This window comes from Gracilinanus agilis, chromosome 4, assembly GCF_016433145.1.
Source record: "Gracilinanus agilis isolate LMUSP501 chromosome 4, AgileGrace, whole genome shotgun sequence".
NCBI classification, from domain to species: Eukaryota; Metazoa; Chordata; class Mammalia; order Didelphimorphia; family Didelphidae; genus Gracilinanus; species Gracilinanus agilis.
In genome coordinates this window covers 520,857,004-520,875,910 of record NC_058133.1, presented here as the reverse complement: position 1 = coordinate 520,875,910, position 18,907 = coordinate 520,857,004, and the positions used below count along the sequence as shown (strand labels likewise).

The following is an 18,907-nucleotide window of genomic DNA, read 5'->3' as shown; positions in this document are numbered from 1 at the left end:
CCCCCCAGGAGCTGCAGGCGTCCCTGGACAAGCAGCGCAGCCAGAACGGGCAGCTGGTGGTGAGCCTCCAGCACGAGCAGACGGAGAAGGCGAACCTCAAGAAGGAGCTGCAGATCGAGTACTCGCGCTGCGAGGCGCTGCTGTGCCAGGAGCGCGGCCAGGTGTGCGAGCTGCAGCGGGCCCTGGAGGCCGAGCGCGCCCACGCGGCCGAGCTGGCCGAGGCCCTGGGCCACGAGCGCCTGGTCACGGAGCGGCTGAGCAAGCGCGCGGGCGAGGCGAGCTCGCAGAAGGAGGCGCAGCTGCAGCAGGCCTTCGTGCGCAAGCTGAAGGAGGAGAAGGGCCGCGGGGCCGAGCTGCAGGTGCTGCTGGACGAGGCCCGGCAGCAGGCCGTGGCGGCCCAGAAGCAGCTCGAGCTCGAGGCGCAGGCGCACCGCGAGGAGATGAAGAAGGAGAAAGAGGTGAGTGTGCTGCTGCAGGCCTCGGCGGACGCCCTCCACAAGCAGAAGCAGGAGCTGCTGCGCTACCTGGAGGAGGAGAGGGCCAAGCAGGGCCGGCTGCAGGCGGAGCTGGAGCACTTCCAGCTCGGGCCCAAGGACGAGGCCGGCCCCGAGGCCCGGAGGGACAAGGACAGAAGGCGCGAGGCCGGCTCGGCCGAGGAGGACAAGAGCAAGAGGGGGAAGAAGGACAAAGAGAGGCTGGTGAGGGCCCCGGCCTTTCTCGGGGCCCCCGGGGGCTGGGGGGAGAGGAATGGCCGGGGCCTTTGCTGGCAGCCTGGGGACCCCAGTGAGGGCAGTGGGGGCAGAGGAGGGGGCACCCGGTGCTCTAGAGAGGGGAGGAGAGCTCGACGTCGAGACGGTCCACTCCGAGGTGGTCTCCGGGCCCTTCTGGTGCCGGCCTGGAGTTCCCGAGGAGAGACGGGGGGCCTCTAGGGATGGCAGGAGGAGGAGGCGCACAGGTTGCTGCATGACCTTTTACAGAAACGAGTGGTCATGGGTCAAGGAGCCATTAGTGGGGGACTGGCACCCGGGGGAGAAGGGGGGGCACGGTGGAGGGCACTGCCAGGGGAGAGGGCAGGGCAGGGCCCTTCGCTGAGGCTGCTCCGAGAGGAGGCTCCGGCTGAGGTGGGGAAGGGTGGGAGTGGGTTGTGCTGTGGGAGACTGGGCAGAAAGGAAAGTGGGCACTTCCAGTGTGGAGAGGAGTCTCAGGATGGTCCTGCTGCGGTCCGTGAGAGCTGGGACCCAGGCACAATTTGGGAGGGGCCCCAGCAGGCACGGATGATGAGAGCCCTCCCTCCTAGTGCCCAGGCTTGCAGGCTTGCTGGACCCAGAGATTTTCCAAGGCTGCTGGGCAGAGGGTGGGAGGGCATTGGTAAGAGGATCTGGGCATAGACCCTGCCCCTGCCCTTCAGTGGGATCAGCCGGGGGACCTTGGGCACATCGCACTTCTGGATCTCAGTTTATCCAGCTGTCAAATTGGAGAGGTGGGCTGAGAGCCCTTTCCATGCAGAAGCCCCAGCAGCGCACCCCTGCGGTCCAGCGTTAGCCCACGTCCCGGGGCCTCCCCCTCAGCCCAGTCTGTCCACGCTTGAGCCTGACCTTTCCCTGATGAAGCCTGCAGAGTGCCGGCTGCCACCCCACTCCAAGTGCTCTGGCAGCGGGGCTGTTCTTGCTCCCCCCGGGGTGTCTTCTGTTCTCCCACATTCTTGATGGGCCCTCCATCTCTTTCTTGCATCTGACGGAGCAGGCTCAGGGTGTCCAGTAGGTGCAGCAGCTGTGGGGAGGCACAGAGGGGGCGCCCACCTTTTTCCCACCGTCCTTTGGGTCCTTATCGCTGTGGTCAGCTGGCCAGGGACATCGCTGTCATTGCCTCCTGTTTGTTGGGCCTTCAAGGCGTCCTCATAAGAGAGACTTGCCTGGGGCCGTGCTTGTCCTTTCTTCTCCAGCTCAGTGGAATATCCCCTTGCATTCGTGTTTGGCCAGTGGTCAGCCAGTGGCACCAGCTCTGCTCCCAGCCCACGGCTCCCACGGCAGGTAGTTCTGTGGCTGTTGGAGTCTCTGGACTCGCTGCCTCCCCCTCCAGCCTGCGCCCTGGACCCTCTCTGGGATCTCTGCTTCTTCCCTTTAGGGGCAGCCTCCTGTCACGACAGTCCCCCCACATCCCAGAGATGCCGGGCCGTTGAAGCTCGGAGTCATCTTGGAGCCCCCTGGGGTTCCTGCTCGGACGTCCTCAGCATGGCCACTGCCTCTTGCCTCCTGGCTTTTCCCTGTCCCTGGTTTCTTTCCCTCTTGAACCCACTGTTGCTGCCAGGTTTTTCTCACAAAACCCACCCTTGCAGGTATTTCTTCCCTTTTGAAAACCAACAGGCCAGTAGCTCCTCCTCCACAGGACCAGAACAGTCTGAGCTCTGGCCATCGTGGCCTCGCTTCCCCTCTTCTCGGCCCGGCGTTCACTTCCCTCGTTCATCTGGCTTGCACCCTTTTTCCTTGTCCTCCTCGTTAGACTTGGTTCTAGTCGGGGCTCCCTCGTCTTGTCCTGAGAGTCTTCAGTGTCGGGCCCGGCCCCCTTGGAGTGGCAGAGCCCACTTAGACATCTTGGTGCTGCCCACTCAGGGAAAAGGATCGAGAAGTTCTGCCCGATGCCCCTCTGACCCGAATTACACATCCGCCAGTGCAGGGCCCTCGTGGCAGCTCTCGTTTTGGCTTCCAAAGGCCTTCCTATCTGTGTGTGTGTGTGTGTGTGTGTGTGTGTGTATGCGTATGCATGTGTGTCTGAGTGTGCATCTGTGTGCATGTGAGCATGCAGGTGTATCTGTGTGAGTGAGCGTGTTCGTGCATGTCTGTGTCTGTGAGTGGGCGTGTGTGTGTATATGCATGTGTCTGAGTGTGCATCTGCGCAATGTGAGTATGCATGTGTGTGAGTGTGAGTGTGTATATGCATGTGTGTCTGAGTGTGCATCTGTGCATGTGTGTATATGCATGTGTGTGTTTATGCAGGTGCATCTGGGTGAGTGTGAGTGTGTACATGCATGTGTGTCTGAGTGTGCATCTGTGTGCATGTGTGTCTATGCAGGTGTATCTGAGCGTGTGCATGCATGTCTGAGTGTGTGTGAGTGTGTATATGCATGTGTGTCTGAGTGTGCATCTGCACGTGAGTATGCATGTGTGTATCTATGCAGGTGCATCTGTGTGAGTGTGTACATGCATGTGTGTCTGAGTGTGCATCTGTGGGCATGTGTGTGTCTATGCAGGTGCATCTGTGTGAGTGTGAGTGTGTACATGCATGTGTGTCTGAGTGTGCATCTGTGGGCATGTGTGTGTCTATGCAGGTGTATCTGTGTGAGTGGGTGCGTGTGCGTCTGTGCCTCCCTCTGTCTGTCCCTGCTCGTTCTCCTCGTCCCTCAGTGTGGCGGGCCGGGAGGCTCCAGGGCCTGGACCGCGCCAGCGCGCAGCCTTCCTGCCAGCCCCGGCGGCCCCAGAGCTGGCCCCCCGTCTCGGCCCTGGGCCTTTGCCGCCTCCCCGAGGCTCCCGGGCCCCTTGGGAGGCCTGCAGAGAGGGTGGGCAGCGCTGGGCGTGGGCCGCTCAGGGTGTAACGAGGCGCTTCTCGTCTCGCGCTCCGAGGGCTGGCAGCGGGAGCTGGAGCTGCAGCGTCAGCGCGATGAGCACAAAATCCAGCAGCTTCAGCAGACCATCAGCGAGCTCCAGAGCGACAAAGGCTTCGTGGCGGGCCGAGGCTGGCAGGAGTGCGGGGCCGGCGTGCCCCTCCCCCCCAACACCGAGAAGCTGAAGGAGCACCAGGAGCAGCTGCAGAGCGTCCGGCAGCAGCTCCTCCACGCCGTGGCCCTTCTGACCAGCTTCATGAACCAAACTGTCAACAGGTGGGGACGGGAAGGAGGCGGCGCAAGGGAGTGGGGGCCCTGGTGGCTCTGCGGAGGGCACACACACGGACACCCCCGGGGCTGTTTTGGGGGCTTCCTGACCTGTGGAAAGCCCAGAAGCTAAGAGGACTGTAGAGCTACAGCTCGTAGAAAAGGGGGACCCTCTCCACTTTGGGGTCATGCCATCCCACCCCATAAAATGTGCCCATATGGCACTCACGGTCTGTGTTCTGGCAGCCTTGGGCCACTCCTGTTGGCAGTGAGATTGTTCCCTAGGGAGGGGAGGTCCTGGGTTTAAATCTGGCCTCCGGCGCTTCTCAGCTGTGTGACCCTGGGCAAGTCACTTAACATTGCTGCCTAGCCCTCAACACTCTTCTGCCTTGGAACCGGTACAGTGTTGATTCCTAGACACAAGGAAAGGGTTAAACACAGCCGAGCTCACCGCTCTGCCCAGAAGACCTGTGGGATGTGCTTGCGATGGCCGCTGACATTGTGTACGTGGTGGTACTGATGTCGTCGACGTGCCCCTCCTGGCCTCCTCCTGAAGGCCCTGGCGGGGCTCGAGCTGCCTCCGCACCAGGCCTGGAGCCACCCCCCCCACCCTCCCCGCCCCAAGTCATTTCTGGACGGTGGACGCCCTCCCCCCGTGAGAGATAGTGCAGGCTAGTCCCTCCGCCCTGGCCAGCCTTTCTAACGTGCCCTTCTTTTGAACAGAACCATCAGTGACTGGGCGTCATCCAATGAAAAGGCTGTGACGTCCTTGTTGCTTACACTGGAGGAATTAAAGTCAGAGCTAATGATGACCCTCCCGCAAGTAAGTTCCTGCTGGGTGGGAGGGAGGACGGGCGCGGGTTTGGGCTCTGAAAGCCGGCCTGCCCCACTGGGGTACCTGCCTGGCAGCACGAGGGAGATGGCCGTGGTCGGTCCCTTGTTGGCGGCAAATCTGGGGTTTGTAATGGGTGAATTTCAGGTTTGTAGTTGGGGAATTTCCGGTTTGTCATTGATGAATTTTAGGTTGTAATTAGTGAATTTCGGAGTTGTAGTCTGGAAATTTCTGGTTTGTCATTGGTGAATTTCGAGGTTGTAATTAGTGAATTTCGGGGTTGTAGTGGGGGGGGTGGAATTTCCGGTTTGTCATTGATGAATTTTAGGTTGTAATTAGTGAATTTCGGGTTGTAGTCTGGGAATTTCCGGTTTGTCATTGGTGAATTTTGAGGTTGTAATTAGTGAATTTCGGGGTTGTAGTCTGGGAATTTCTGGTTTGTCATTGGTGAATTTAAATTTGAGTTTGTAATTGGGGAATTTTGAGTTTGTAATTAGGGAATTTCAGGGTTGTAATCTGGGAATTTTGGGTTTGTCATTGGCAGCCTTTGTGGACTCAGGATTCCCTCCCATCGCAAAATAGTTTGGTCCCTGCTTGTTTCTGTCTCTCTCTCCCCCTCCCCCTCCCTCTCCCCTCATTGGAAACATTGCTGATTACTCTTACTTCTTGTAACAAAGGAAAACAGACCAACTTTGGAATCTTCTTGTAACTTCATCCCCAGCACCTGCCCACCTCTATTTTAAAAACCCAACAGAGGTCCCTCTTGGGAAAAAAGAGTCCGATTTCTTGAGAGGCAAGTGTGGCTGGGCCACCCAAATGCTCCCTGGGCCTGGCCTCCGGCCTCCCGCTCCTCTCCAGTGTTCTCTCCTGTCCGCTCCGCTCATTCCCTCTGCATCAGTTTGCACTGGGCTTTCCGTGCCCACTCCTCCACCGGCGAGGGCCCTTTGCATTGGTCTGCCAGGTGGATGACTCCCTGCCTCGGCTACTGGCTGTCCCCTTACTTTCAAATAACCATTAAGAGAGCTTCTGTGAGTGTTTCCTTTTCCTAGAAAGTTTGGTTCCTCCCTTCTCTGTTCTCTTTGGGAGATGGGCCTTGAGGGATCTGGTGAGTAGCTTGTAAATGTTCCCAGCTGCCCTCCGTCTTTTCTGCTCTTTGCCACTCAGAGGGTTAGGGAGTGGAATCCCAGAAGTCCCTTAGTTTGCCCGAGGCTTGGAGCAGCTTTTCCTCTGGCTCTCAAGCACCTGAGCTCCCTCCCTCAAGAACCGTCTACTCGTCTCCCAAGGCTGCGTCGCAGGGAGGCGGCTCTTTTTCTTTCAGACTTGAATCCATTCCTCATAGAGCTTGGATTGAAATCTTCATCAGAAAAACTTGCTGCAAAGAGTTTTTTCATTGCTTTGCTTTTAAACAGTTGAACTTGTGCAAAAGTTCTTTAATTTTACCATCGTCGCTTTGGGGCATTCTGGGGAGCTGCCACGTATGTGATTGTCCAAGTCTTGAAGGCTTATGACCTCATTTAAGAGGCCATGGATGCCGGGCACCTCCCCAGGGCTGTTCTCTGGGTCCCATGGAGCCTCCCCTCATTCTCCCCCTGCCCTGAGTGCTTAAGGTGGCAAGCAGCCCCTTCTGGGAGGGAGGGTGGTCAGGAAGCCTCCTGTCGAGGCCCAGGCTTCTGTCTGTAGAGGCAGCTGCTGAAAATACACTCGTACCAATGGGGAGAGCCTCTCGTGGGGGGACTGTGGGGGACGACCCGCAGAGTGGTCTGCCAGGAACTGCCTCCTGGCCATACCCGTCGTTCCTCCTTCTGCCCTCTGGTGCCAAATCCGGCAGAGAAGCCTGTTGGGATTGGCAGTCCTTCTGTACACAAGGCAGCCTCTCTTCCCTGTGTGGTGCCTTGATCGTCACTGCTCTTTGCCAATGTCTCTTGCACACCGTTGTTTCCCAGCAGCCCTCCTTTGGTCCAGCAGCCAGGACTGTGGTGCCTCTGCAGGTGCGGGGACCAGGGCAGGCTATAGTGAGTGTCACCCTTAGCCCAAGAATCATGGTCCTTCTAGGCTGCTGGGATGGGCCCAGGGAGGACATTCATTCTGGTTTCATCTTGTCTTTTTTCTCCCATAAGTCCTTACCTTCCACCTTAGAATCGATACTGTGTATTGGCTCCATGGCAGAAGGGCAGTCAGGGTTAGGCAATGGGGGTTAAGTGACTTGCCCAGGGTCACACAGCTAAGCAGAGTCTGAGGCCAGATTTGAACCCAGGATGTTCCTTCTATTTTGTCTTAATAGCTTGTAGCCTAGCTTTGCTTCTTAGTGGTTGAGTGATGTTGGGGAAGTCACTTGACCCCTCAGAGCCTCATTTCCTTAACCTGTATGTAAAGGGAGGAGGAGGAAGAGGGAGGAAGACGACCCAGGGGCTTACCTAGGGCTTCCTCAAAGGAGGCTTTGTGTCCCCAGCATGTGTCCCTCTTGCTGCCCTTGAAAGGTGGTGGCCTGCTAGATGTTGCAGGCTCCTTCCTGCTTCTCCTGCTCTGACTGTCTGCATCAGCTCAGTCTACGACCCCTCGCTGTGGGTCTTCCCCACGCGTCTGGCCTGGGCCCTCTTCTCCTGCTCTCTCTGGTCCCTCACCCACCTTTCCAGCCTTGATATCCCTTGGTCCCAGCAGGCCTCGACTCAGAGGGTCCTCGCACACATCACTGCCTCCTAATGCCCAAAGTGAATCCTCCCGTCTTGGCAGATGAAGATGGTTTGGGGACAATGTGTTTGGAGAAGGGGGGGCAGGGCTGGGGGTGGGGGCACACTTGTTTTTTCCTCTGTTAGAACAAAAGGAGGGAGAGAGGCAGAGATGGAGAAGGGGGGAGGGGGGAGAGATGGAGAGAGGAGAGGAAGAGAGAGAGACAGAGAGCACCAAGGTGGATCCCTGGAGGCCTTCCACACTGACGTTGGACCCTTTGGCTGGTGCAGTTCAGCTGGGACAGTGGTCAACTGACCTGGAGTCCAAGGCCCTGGGTTTGAATTCTGCCTCCGGCCCCCTGGGTCACCTGAGGAGTGGGTCGGAGCTCTGGGCTCCTGTGGGTGGGTCTGACTGTTCCCCTGCTCCCGCCTGCACTTCTTCATGTGCTCTTAGTGGAGACGGCTCATCAGTTGTACTGACAGAAATGACCCTGGCCTTAGGCTGCCCTCCTTCGCCTTCCTCATAGCCCATCGGGACAGGAAAAGAGCATCCTGGGGTCCCTCGTCCTTGGTGGACGCAGGCGTCGCTGCTGCTGGGAATGGGGGGCTTTTCATGTTTTCTGGGTTCAGCGGCTGGCCCTTCATAGCATAGTTTCTCAAAGTCTGCCGGGAATGAAGGCAACGACTTGTCGGCCCAGGGTTGAAAGATGTGACGATGTCTGCACTCGAAGGTCGCTGCTGGGGTTCCCCGGAGGCTTGTGCCCGTGTTTCAGGATCCCCATAGATAGTGCAGCTGGGCCTGGGGACTCGGTCATGTTGTGGAGTGATAGGGTGGTGCCTCCCACCGTGGCTGGCTTAGGCTTTTCTTTCTAGGCCACGAGCCATTTTCCTTGGCAGAGAAAAGCAGACAAAGGTCCCAGGTGAGGCCTTTTGTCCCTGGGCTTCAGGGGTTCCGGCCCCCCAGTCCTTCCACTTCTTGCATCCTCCTCTTTTCCCACAGGACATCAGAATCCTCTGTCCTGGCCCCTCTCCCTTAGCCTTCGCTCCTTTGGGACTTGAGTGCCTCCGCCTGTGCCCTGACCCCAAATCCCTGCCACCTGGCTTTTGAGAAACCACATTGGTGGGCAAGACTTGGGTGCACTGTGACTGGTTCCCCAGTCTGCCATCTCTGCTGCTTCTCCCTTTGGGGCCCTCCAGGTGCTGTGCCAACAGTGGCATTTGGGATTGGGCCCCTCTTTCCCCTCTGATTCCTGGAGTCCCCTGAGGAGCCCGAAGCCTTGCTCTGGCTTGCTCTTGTGGGTCAAGTGTGTCCAGAACCATGTCCCGGTTAGACACTTGTGTCGGCAGGCCTCAGCCCAGCTGGGCTTGGCTCTTGCCCTTCTCGCTGGAGCTGAGCTCCCTGCGTTTCTCCGGAGATGACTGGCCACTTGCTGGGGGTCTCCTCCTCGCTCCTCTCTCCCTCTCTGGGAGGGGCAGGGAATTCCTGGCGATGCCTCTGCACTTACAGCCATTTGGACTTGCTTTTTAAAAACCCTTCCCTTCTGTCTCAGAATCAATACTGTGCAATGGTTCCAAGGCAGGAGAGCTAGGCAATGGGGGTTAAGTGATTTGCCTAGGAAGTTCCTGTGGTCAGATTTGAATCCAGGACCTCTGTCTCTAGCCTCGCTCTCCCACCTCCCCGGATTAGTTTTATCAGAGCGTCCAAGACTGTCTCAGCAGCCTTCGCTTGTCTTCAGTCCCAGATTTTAGGCCGTAGCAGACCAAAACTAGAGCTGGCCTCTCAGACCTGTCTTCTCTTGAGGCCCCTGTATTCAGGGGTTGGCTATGAGGAAAACACTCCCAGAAGCCCCTGGGGGGGGTCAGACTTTGCAAAGAATTAACTGCCTCCAGCCCTGTGGCCACACATCGCCCCCTGGCACTTCTCATCCTGGGCGGCCTTCCTTCCCCATCGCTCATTCTGCCTCTGATTCATTCACGGCATCCTTCCTGGCCGTGCTCGGGGGACCAGCGTCCAGGCTCCCAAACCTCTGCCTCTTCCGTTCCGTCGTTCTCTTCTTGCTTCTCATCCCTTGCCAGCCTGGAGAGTGGAGAGTGGAGAGGTGCTCCTTGGCCTCTTTACCTTCTCTTCTAGGAGGAAGACGTAGCTGCCCTGGGACCACCGCCGGTAGTCACGTGGCTGGGGCAGAAACACCCCCCTGGCACCCTCAATGTAGGTCCCCGCACGCGCCTCCGCTCAGTGCCCTTTCTGGGAGTGAGAGCTTCCATCTCGGGGGCTGGGAGGCGGTTTGGTGAGGGAAGGCTGGGGGGAGGCCCGCTGTTCCCCTCTCTGCTGGGGGGCTTGAGGCGCAAGCACAGCCCCTGAGTCAGCCCAGACGGCCTCCCACACTTCTTGGGGCAGGAGCTTCTCCCACACAGGCCCCAGGGCCAGCAGGGCCTGCCTTCAGGGACCCTGGCAGGACTGCAGATTGCCGCAGAATGAGGGAGAATGAATTGAGAGCTTTGGGAGAGGAGGCCAGTTTGAATCGGTGCCAGGTCTTACTGGGAAAAGCCCCACAGATAGGGAGACTTGCTGTCTTCTTCCATTGCCTTGCCTCTCGTGAGCGCAGGCGTTCCTCCCGCCGGGCCCAGACTTAACAGAAGTCTGTGGGTGCCCGTGCCAGCCCTGAGCGAGGGAGAGAAAACGTCACCAATGCATCCGAGCCCGGCAGCGGGGCTGTGCCCTCCTTCCTGGAGGAGGGTGCCCTCTCCGCCCTTAGCCCCAGGTCTGCCTTCCAGGGCAAACCCTGAAACGAGCCGAGCCCCTATTCGGGCGGCTGGCCACGGCCCCTTTCTGCCCTCGGCCATGCCCCGCCACCATGGGGACAAGGAGGAGAAGGAGGGAGGTTTTCCACTGTGGGATCCCAGGACCCTTGCGGCCATGGAGGCCAGACTCCTCCTCAACTGAGAAATGAGCCCAGGGGAGGGCATGTGGATTGTGCCATGTCACCCAGGGCTCAGAGGTGGCATCTGAACCCCCGGGGTCTCTGGCTGTCGGGCATGGCTGTCATCACACTGGATGTGCCTTAGTCCCCAGCAGCCAGGGACCTCCCCCTCTGGAGGGCAGACAGGCAGGTGTGCAGGAGGGAGGGGGCCGGGGTCCTTGCTTTGTCTGTTGGAGCCACAAAGAGTCAAAGAGTCACCCTCATCCCCTCGTCTTCTCCAGAAAAAAAACACCCAGGCCCAGATCAGCCTCATCGATGTGCTGCTGAAGGAGAACGGCTCCCTGACCAAGGCCCTGAGCACCATGACCCAGGAGAAGGTGGAGCTGTGCAAGACCGTGTCCAAGTTGGAGAGGACGCTCAAACACCACCTGCAGAAAGGCTGTGGGCACATCGTACGTCCTGGCCCCCCTCACTTTTGTTCCCCAGCACCCGGAGCCCCCACCTCCCCCCGCTGCTCTTGTTGGCTAAGAGAGAGATGCTGGGTGGGGGATGAAGTGGGGTAGCAGGCAGAGCCGGCACCCCCTGACCTGCCCCTGCTGCCCAGCAAGGCCCCTGTCAGGTTTGGCGAGGACTGGGGTGCCAGTGGAGAAGCAGAACTAGGGAGAGGAATGGAGGAGGGCCTCTGGACAAGAAGAGGGCCGGCCTGCCCACGGTGGGGCCAGCCAGGCACCCCGCAGGCCTCCCTTGTTAGTGGGTTTGTTTGCCCAGGAATTACCCTCCAAAGGCCTGGCATCCTTACCCCCTTCTGAGTCCCCAGGAGCCTCCCCTGTGGCCCTGAAGCCTAGGCTGCTGCTGCAGCTCTTTGTGAACTGCTCCTGGCTCTAGGTGGCACGATGGCTCCGGCTTCCTTTCACAGCAAGTTGCCCAGCCTTTTCCTCTGGTGATACCCACAGCCAGAGGCTCTCCGGGGAGGGTCACTCCCTGCCACGTAGTCACTTTCCTCTCCTTTGCCTGGCATTTAACGTAGCGGCTGACCAGAGAGCCGCCTGGCTGCGTGCCAGGCCTTGTTTGACAGATGCCCGGTGTTTCCTCTTTAGCCGTGGCCACTTCGGGTCCAGGTTGGACACCGTCTTGGCTCCCCAAGAAGTGGGCCAGCAGGATGAGGGGTCACGAGCTGGGCTGCTTTCTGAGCGTCCCAGCGGGCCCCACACCGCCCTCGGCCCCGGGGCCTGGCACCAGAGAGAGTCCGGCGTTCTCCGTCCCCAGCGGCGCCCTTACCCTTTGTCTCTTCCCTTTGAAGTATAAATACGTGGACCGAATCGGCACGCTCCAGAAAGGCGACAAGACCACTTGGAAGCAACAGAAGATCGCCCTGCAGGGCTCGCGAGCCGGCGAGCCTGCGATGGTGAAAGCCGCCTTTAAAGGCGAAGCCACCTTTGGCGGGGGGAACACATGTCGCATCCGGGTAAGGAAGGCAGGAGGTGGCGGGGAGCTTGGGGGCGCCCAGTCATGGTCTGTCTCGTCGTGCGGGAGGGCCTTCCCGAGAGGCCTCCAGAGACGGGGCTGCCGGGGTCTGGGCGCCCCAGAATCCCGTGGGCCAGAGAGGTGCCGGCCAGAAGGGCCGGGGACTTCATGTCCTTCTTTTCCTCTTTCTTGTAAGATGGAAAAGTTGTACCTGCATTTCCTGCGAGCCGAGAGCTTCCGGAAGGCCCTCATCTATCAGAAGAGATATCTCCTGCTGCTGATCGGGGGCTTCCAGGACTCTGAGCAGGAAACCCTGTCCATGATCGCACACTTGGGGGTGTTCCCCTCCAAGCTGGACAAGCGGGCTTTCTCGTCTCGCCCCTTTACAAAATTCCGGACCGCAGTCAGGGTGGTCATTGCCATCTTAAGGTGAGTGCCAGCCTGCGGGCACCGATGCCTGGCCTCAGCGGCTCTGTGGCGGGCCGAGGGCCGCGTCTCTAAAGGATGTCAGACCCTTCTGACCCCGACCCATAGCAGAGTGGAGGGGGCGGGGGGCTGTGCTCAGGCCAGGGGAGATGCCTCGGGGGCGTCCTTCAGTCTGTGATTCATTAGCTCGATGCCCAGGAAGCGAGAAGCTCCCTGCCCCCCCGAGGGAGCGAGAGAGCAGCCTTCCTCCCCACCACTGAGGGGGCGTCCTTGTCCAGGAGCGCTCCTGGCAGGGGCCCCACGGGCCAGCATCTGCATAGAGGAATGCCTCCTTCCCTCCCTTCTACTAGCTTGGAAGGAGTTAGCAGGGCACAGTGGACGGAGCCGGCCTTAGAGGCCTGCCCCTGACTCGTCCTAGCTGGGCGACCCGGGCCTCTGACCCAGCCAGGACGCGGCCAGCTCTGCCTGGGAGGGAGGCGTCTCCCGTGCCAGAGGCCTCGCCCTTTGGCTCTGGGAGTTGGCCAAGGAAAATGGACCCAGGCTCCAGGAGCTGGAGCAGAGGCTTCTGAAGGCCGCAGCCCACGCGGTGAAGAAGGACGTGTTCCACTTGGGGAGCTTTCTCGAAGTTGGCCCTCGTTGAGGAATTCTCGGCTCACGTCTTCCTTTCGGTGTTTATTGGGAGCCGTTAAGAAGCTCCGGAGTCACCGTCTCCTGGGGGTTAGGGCTCAGCGAGGCCCCCTCGCTTGACCGAGGAGGGAACGGAGGCTCGGGGAAGAAGGCCGCTCCTCCTGGAGCGCGTCGCCCGTCGGGCCCCGGCGTTGGGAGACGTGGCCAAGGAAGGTTGGGCCGCTGCCTCTGGCCTGCCTCTCCCTTGCTCGCTTCTGAAGCGCTTCCCCTTCTCTGCCTAGACTGCGCTTCCTGGTGAAGAAGTGGCAGGAGCTTGACCGGAGAGGGATGTTCAGTCAGAGCAGCGAGCTTGACTCGGGTAGGCGGTTTGCGTCCCGGGCTCGGGAGTAGCGTAGCGGTGCTTGGGGCCAAGTGCGAGTCTGGCTCCTGCCGCAGATGCCGAGGCTCGAGGAACCGGTTGGCGTCGTGGTGGCCGGGGAGGTGGCTGGTCCTTCTGACCCGACGTTGGGGTCCGCGGGCTCCCCTGCTGTGCCATGGGGGCCTTAAGGCCGGCTGGCACCCTGAGCCAAAGGGTCCGCCTCTGCGGGGGGCAAGGGCACATTGGCACAGTTGGGGTTCACCCCACGTTTAAGGGGTCACTTGCCACCCTCATCCTACCTACCGTGCCTGGCACCCCCAGAGTCACCCCGAGGGCAGTGCCCAGTGCAGAGTAGGCCTCGGGTGATATTTCCTGAATGTGGAGCTCACAACAAGCTGTGATTGTCCCCATTTTACAGATGATGAATCTGGGGGGCAGAGAGAGAGGGGAAGTGACTTGCCCAGAGTTACCGAGCTAGGAAGGCCCTGAGGCGACAGTTGAACTCGGGCCTCACTTTCATCGATGGTTTGGCACTGTTGGAGCCTCGTGATCATGCGCTGCCTCCCAGGGCTCCTGGGCCTGGGTCCTAGGAACCCTCCGAGCTGGCCCCGATGGACACTTGAATGTTTGCCCTGCTGTGCCTCGGGCTGTCCACCTGTCTGCCCCCTCTGACCAAGGCCCGTAGAGGCCTCTGAAGAGAGACCGGCCGGAGGTGATGAGGACGTACGTTCTCTGCTTCTTCCGTGTGGCTCATTGTCTCTGGTCCTTGTCCCTAGTGCCCGAGGAAGCAGCCACGGTGTCAAGGCAGCCGCCGCCACCCCTGTCATCATCGCCTTTGCTCCCCGAGACCCCCAGCTCCCCTCCCACCCAGGATCACCCCCTGGGCTCTCTGAAGTTGAGACATTCCTCTTCCTCTGCCTACCGCGTCTGGGACAGGTGAGGCCCCTCGGGGATAAGCGGCCCTGACCTGTTGGGGTCCTGGGGCTGGGGAGGTCCGCGAGGAAGCCGGGCTGACCTCCTTCGGGGGTCTGCAGGGGGCTCTGGGTGTTGGTCATGTGGGGGGGACCCTCTCAGGCTGCTCTTTCCCAGCATGGGCATTGCCCGCTGTCGGTGGGGGGCTTTCCATCTCCGCATTGTGTCTGGTGAGGGGGCATCTGGTCACTGTCCTCGTAGTGGCCGTAGTAGTCTTTGGACATCCCTCTTGTGGGTTCCGGCCTTTTCTCCAGGGGCCCTTCATGAGCTGGGGGTGTACTCGAGGTGTGGCCCCCCCCCAGCTGGAACCTTAGAGGAGCTTTGGTCTGAGGCCCGCCTGAGAACCGGGCCAAGGTCAGCCTGGCCGGGAAGCTCCATGGGACCGCTCTGGCCACATGGCTGGCCTCTGGCCGGTCGAGCTCCGCCTGCCTGTACGCACCGGAGCAGAAACGTCCAGTTGTCCGAATCTTGCAGCCGAGTTCCCTCCCCGTGTCTCGTCAGCATGGTAGAGGGCCAGCCTCCCCCCGGGCTTTCGGACACGAACTCCAGCAGATGTTGGAGCGGAGGGAGAAGGTCACTCTGTTTGTCCTGTGTTTGTTTGAAGACCCCTCACGTCCCCTGGCTCCAGTGCGGACGTTTTTGACAGTTCTCAAGACCCCGAGCATTCGCTAACGGAATACATCCATCACTTGGAGATCATCCAGCAGAGACTAGGGGGTGTCCAGCCAGGTAAGAGCCGGCCCCCCACAGTCCCCTTGTGGTCGGAAACACAAGGGTCCAGTGAGCGCGTCCTGGTCTGGGGGCTCACGCCACCCACTTCTAGTCCTGGGGACGAGGGCCAGGCGGCAGGCCCAGAGGGCACCCCCAGCCCTTTCTTCTCTGCTGTCTCCCTCGGCATCACGAAGTTCTGGGACGGATGGGGCCGTGAAGGCATCTTCTGCTGTGATTAGCAAGGCGGCGCGGTGCCGTGCTTGACGGAGGGGCTGAAGGGGGGCCCCATGCCCCGGCCTCGCTCCACAGATCCCCCACACGGTCCCCCGTCATCTTAAGGTCGTCGGGAGGCTGCGGGCTTTCTCTCCTGTCAGCCGGGTTTGGGGGAGGGAGCAGCGGCACCGGATCCGCGGGCTTTCCCCCCCCCACGTGGCTGAGCGTCTCGGGCTCTCTCTCCTCTCCTTCAGAGCTGAGTTCCAAAAAACCCGGCCATCTGAAGACCAAGAAGTGAGCAGCCCTGCGTGCAGTCGCATGTGAGGAGGCAGCAGCAGCAGCGTCCGGGATTTCTTTGGTTGTCTTTCCCTCCGTGTCCTTTGTTCCTTCCTCCTCCTCTCTTCTTTTTGTAAAGAAAGCATCTTGGTGCAGCACAGGAGTTTGTGGACGGCGCAGTCTGAAGAACCTGCCCCCACGCCATCAGCACGAGTGCCGCTAATTAAAAGTGTTCTAGTCTCTATGCGGTCAGTGTGTGTCCAGCCTTGTGTGCTTGTGTAAGTCGTGAGCGTGGAGTCCTTCCCCAGGCCCCGGGCCTGCCCACCCGCCCGCACCAATGAAATGGAAACGAGGCCGGCCCACGGCCTTCTCGTGTGCATTTTTCTAACGTGTATAGTCGGACACTTGTACAAAGTCATTAAAAGTAAAGCGCTGTTTGACGCGAGTGTCCTCCTTTCTGGCGCCCGGCCTTGCCTGTACTCTTGGGCCGCCCATCCAGGCCTGGCCATCACCGCAGGGGGTCTACCGGGGGGAGGGGGGGTGCTGGGGGACCTCTTGCCCCTTGCCTCGTGGCCGGCCTACCTCCTCCTCCGAGATGTCCTCACGGCTCTGGTAGACCATGACTGCCCACAAGCTGTCGCCTGGTCACTTTTTCTCTGGGGATCAGACACAGGCTCTAGATCAGTGTTGGCGAAGGCTTTCAAGTTCAGGTGCCCAAACTGCACCTTGAAAGCTGCCTGTGAGCTCCCCGCAATACCCCGGAGAGCGGAGGAAGGATGCTCGCTTTGGGTGGCTGGACACGGGGCATGCGAAAATGTCTGAAGACCATCCAGCCCGCCCTCCTAGCGCTCACTTGGGGTCTCCTCTGTGGATGGTTGGAGAAGCTGGGGGCGCGGAGAAAGCCACGTGGCCTCCAGGAGCCCGTGTGTGTCCAGTTGGAGGAGGAGGAGGAGGCGGTCATCTCGCAGGAAAGGGACCAGACAAGGCCGCCTGCGGAGTCGGGAAGGAAGCTGGGCAGTGAGTGATGGAGGGGAGGAAGCCGACTTCTGGGCAAAGGCGGAGCTTTCAGAGCCAGACAGGACTTTCTCTTTGGTCCTGGAGCCAATAGAGAGCCATGGGAGGCTATTGAGTGTGGGCGCGACACGGCCAGGCCTGAGCTTTAGACAGCCAAGTGGAGGCTGGATCGGAATGGGGGGTGATGGGAAGGAGGCAGAGAGACCCCCCCCCCCCCAGCAGCTGTGCAATAATAGTCCAGGGGAGAGAGGGCCCGGACGGCAATGCTGGATCCTCACCAGAGCGGTCAGTCAGACAGAAGGTGGTGGAGAACGATGGGGCAGCGAAGAGGGCTCCCAGCCCAGGTTCCTCCGCCCCGCAGTTGGCCTGGGTTTGAAGGAAGCTGGTTCTTGAGTTTGGCCGACTTTGGTCGTGGAACACAAATGAAGATTTACGGCTCAGCCCGATGCTGACCGCGATGGATAGTCAGTGGGATTCCGCATCCTCGGCTTGAGTTGATTTTTGTTTCGTGTCCCACCTAACCTTGACATCTGGTTTGGAGAGGAATTCTGGCACCGATTCACAGCTCCCCTGGGTGCGCTTCTTTACTAAAGTTAGAACACGGGCCTTCACTGGGGAGGCTTGCTGACCTTGAGCCTGGGAAACCTAGATCGACATCTCCCTGAGCCTCCGTTTGTGCTTCTGTAAAATGACCGGGCCAGACTGGATGACCAGAGGCAGGCTCTCCCAGCTGCAACTGTGACTTTGTAACATTTGCACGTTGGGCGGAAGACCAGGCCCTTTACACAATGTGGCATCGTCAGAACGGGGATGAGCGGGCATCTGGACCCGTTCCTTCCCTGCCTCGTGGGCTGTCCAGGGCATCCAGGGCTTGACAGTCTCCAGGGAAGGCAGCCCCCATGCTTCAAGGGGCGTCTCTGCTTGTGTTTCTACGCTCTGGGACAAATAGGAGCTTAGTCTTTCTTCTCTGAGACTGTTCTTTGTCCCCTTCCTCTCCAGCCCTGGACATGGTCTGCCAGAAGTATCCTCCCTCCTTTGGAGGCTTCAGCTTCTCCCTCTGATCCTCTCTCGGGGGTTCTCTGGACTTCCTGGACCATGTATGCCCGTCTTCCCCATGCCCTCACTCCTTCCTGGTTCTTTACATGGATTGTCTTCCCTGGCAAGAAGGAAGTTCCTTGTGGGCAGACACTTAATTATTTTTTTTTAGGTATATTTTTTATTTTTAAGAAAATATTTTTTCGTGGTTACATGATTCATGTTCTTGCTCTCTCTCAACCTCCCCACCCCCCAGTAGCCGATGCACATCTCCACTGGTTTCTTCCTGTGTCATCGATCAAGACTTATTTCCATATTATTGATAATTGTTCTAGGGTGATCATTAAGAGTCTACGTTCCAAATAGTGTCCACATCAACCCATGTGTTCAAGCAGTTGTTTTTCTTCTGTGTTTCCACTCCTGCAGTTCTTCCTCTGAACGTGGGTAGCATCTTTTCCATAAGTCCCTCAGAATTGTCCTGGGTCATTGCATTGCTGCTAGTACAGAAGTCCATTACATTCTATTTTACCACAGTGTATCAGTCTCTGTGTACAACATTCTCCTGGTTCTGCTCCTTTCACTCTGCATCACTTCCTGGAGGTCTTTCCAGTTCACATGGATCTCCTCCAGTTCATTATTCCTTTGAGCACAGCAGTATTCTATCACCAGCAGATACCACAATTTGTTCAGCCATTTCCCAATTGATGGACATACCCTCGTTTTCCACACACAAAAAGCATGGCTACAAATATTTTTGTACATGTTTTTTTTATCTATGATCTCTTTGGGGTACAAACCCAGCAATCGTATGGCTGGATCGAAGAGCAGGCAGTCTTTTAAAGCCCTTTGAGCATAGTTCCAAATTGCCCTCCAGAATGGTTGGATCAGTTCACAACTCCACCAGCAGTGCATTAATGTCCCAATTTTGCCACATCCCCTCCAGCATTCATTACTCTCCCCTGCTATCATTTTCGCCAATCTGCTAGGTGTGAGGTGATACTTTAGAGTTGTTTTGATTTGCATTTCTCTATTAGAGATTTAGAAGACTTTCTCATGTGCTTATTGATAGTTTTGATTTCTTTATCTGAAAATTGCCTATTCATGTCCCTTGCCTATTTATCATTTGGCTCGATTTTTTTGTACAATTGATTTAGCTCCTTGTATATTTGAGTAATTAGACACTTGTCAGAATTTTTTGTTATAAAGATTTTTTCCCAGTTTGTCGTTTCCCTTCTGATTTTGGTTGCATTGTTTTTGTTTGTACAAAAACCTTTTAATTTAATATAATCAAAATTATTTATTTTACATTTTGTAATTTTTTCTAGCTCTTGCTTGGTTTTAAAATCTTTCCTTTCCCAGAGATCTGACAAGTATACTATTCTGTGTTCACTTAATTTTCTTAGTTTCCTTCTTTATATTCAAGTCATTCACCCACTCTGAATTTATCTTCGTTTAGGGTGTGAGATGTTGATCTAAACCTAATCTCTCCCATATTGTTTTCCAATTTTCCCAACAGTTTTTGTCCCC

The 18,907-nt window shown here is 58.2% G+C and overlaps 1 protein-coding gene across 1 annotated transcript in view; it reads left to right on the top strand.

Annotated features, from left to right (window-relative positions):
- Positions 1-15,395, top strand: part of PCNT (pericentrin) — a 104,303-nt gene extending 88,908 nt beyond the window's left edge. Inside the window, exons 43-53 of the mRNA XM_044675701.1 lie at positions 9-698; positions 3,627-3,874; positions 4,589-4,688; positions 9,495-9,572; positions 10,566-10,736; positions 11,585-11,749; positions 11,945-12,177; positions 13,083-13,159; positions 13,936-14,095; positions 14,736-14,860; positions 15,310-15,395. Coding sequence (XP_044531636.1) covers positions 9-698; positions 3,627-3,874; positions 4,589-4,688; positions 9,495-9,572; positions 10,566-10,736; positions 11,585-11,749; positions 11,945-12,177; positions 13,083-13,159; positions 13,936-14,095; positions 14,736-14,860; positions 15,310-15,353 — 2,091 coding nt within the window. The 3' untranslated portion in view covers positions 15,354-15,395. The remainder of the gene's footprint in view (positions 1-8; positions 699-3,626; positions 3,875-4,588; positions 4,689-9,494; positions 9,573-10,565; positions 10,737-11,584; positions 11,750-11,944; positions 12,178-13,082; positions 13,160-13,935; positions 14,096-14,735; positions 14,861-15,309) is intronic.
- Positions 15,396-18,907: the final 3,512 nt, after the last annotated feature.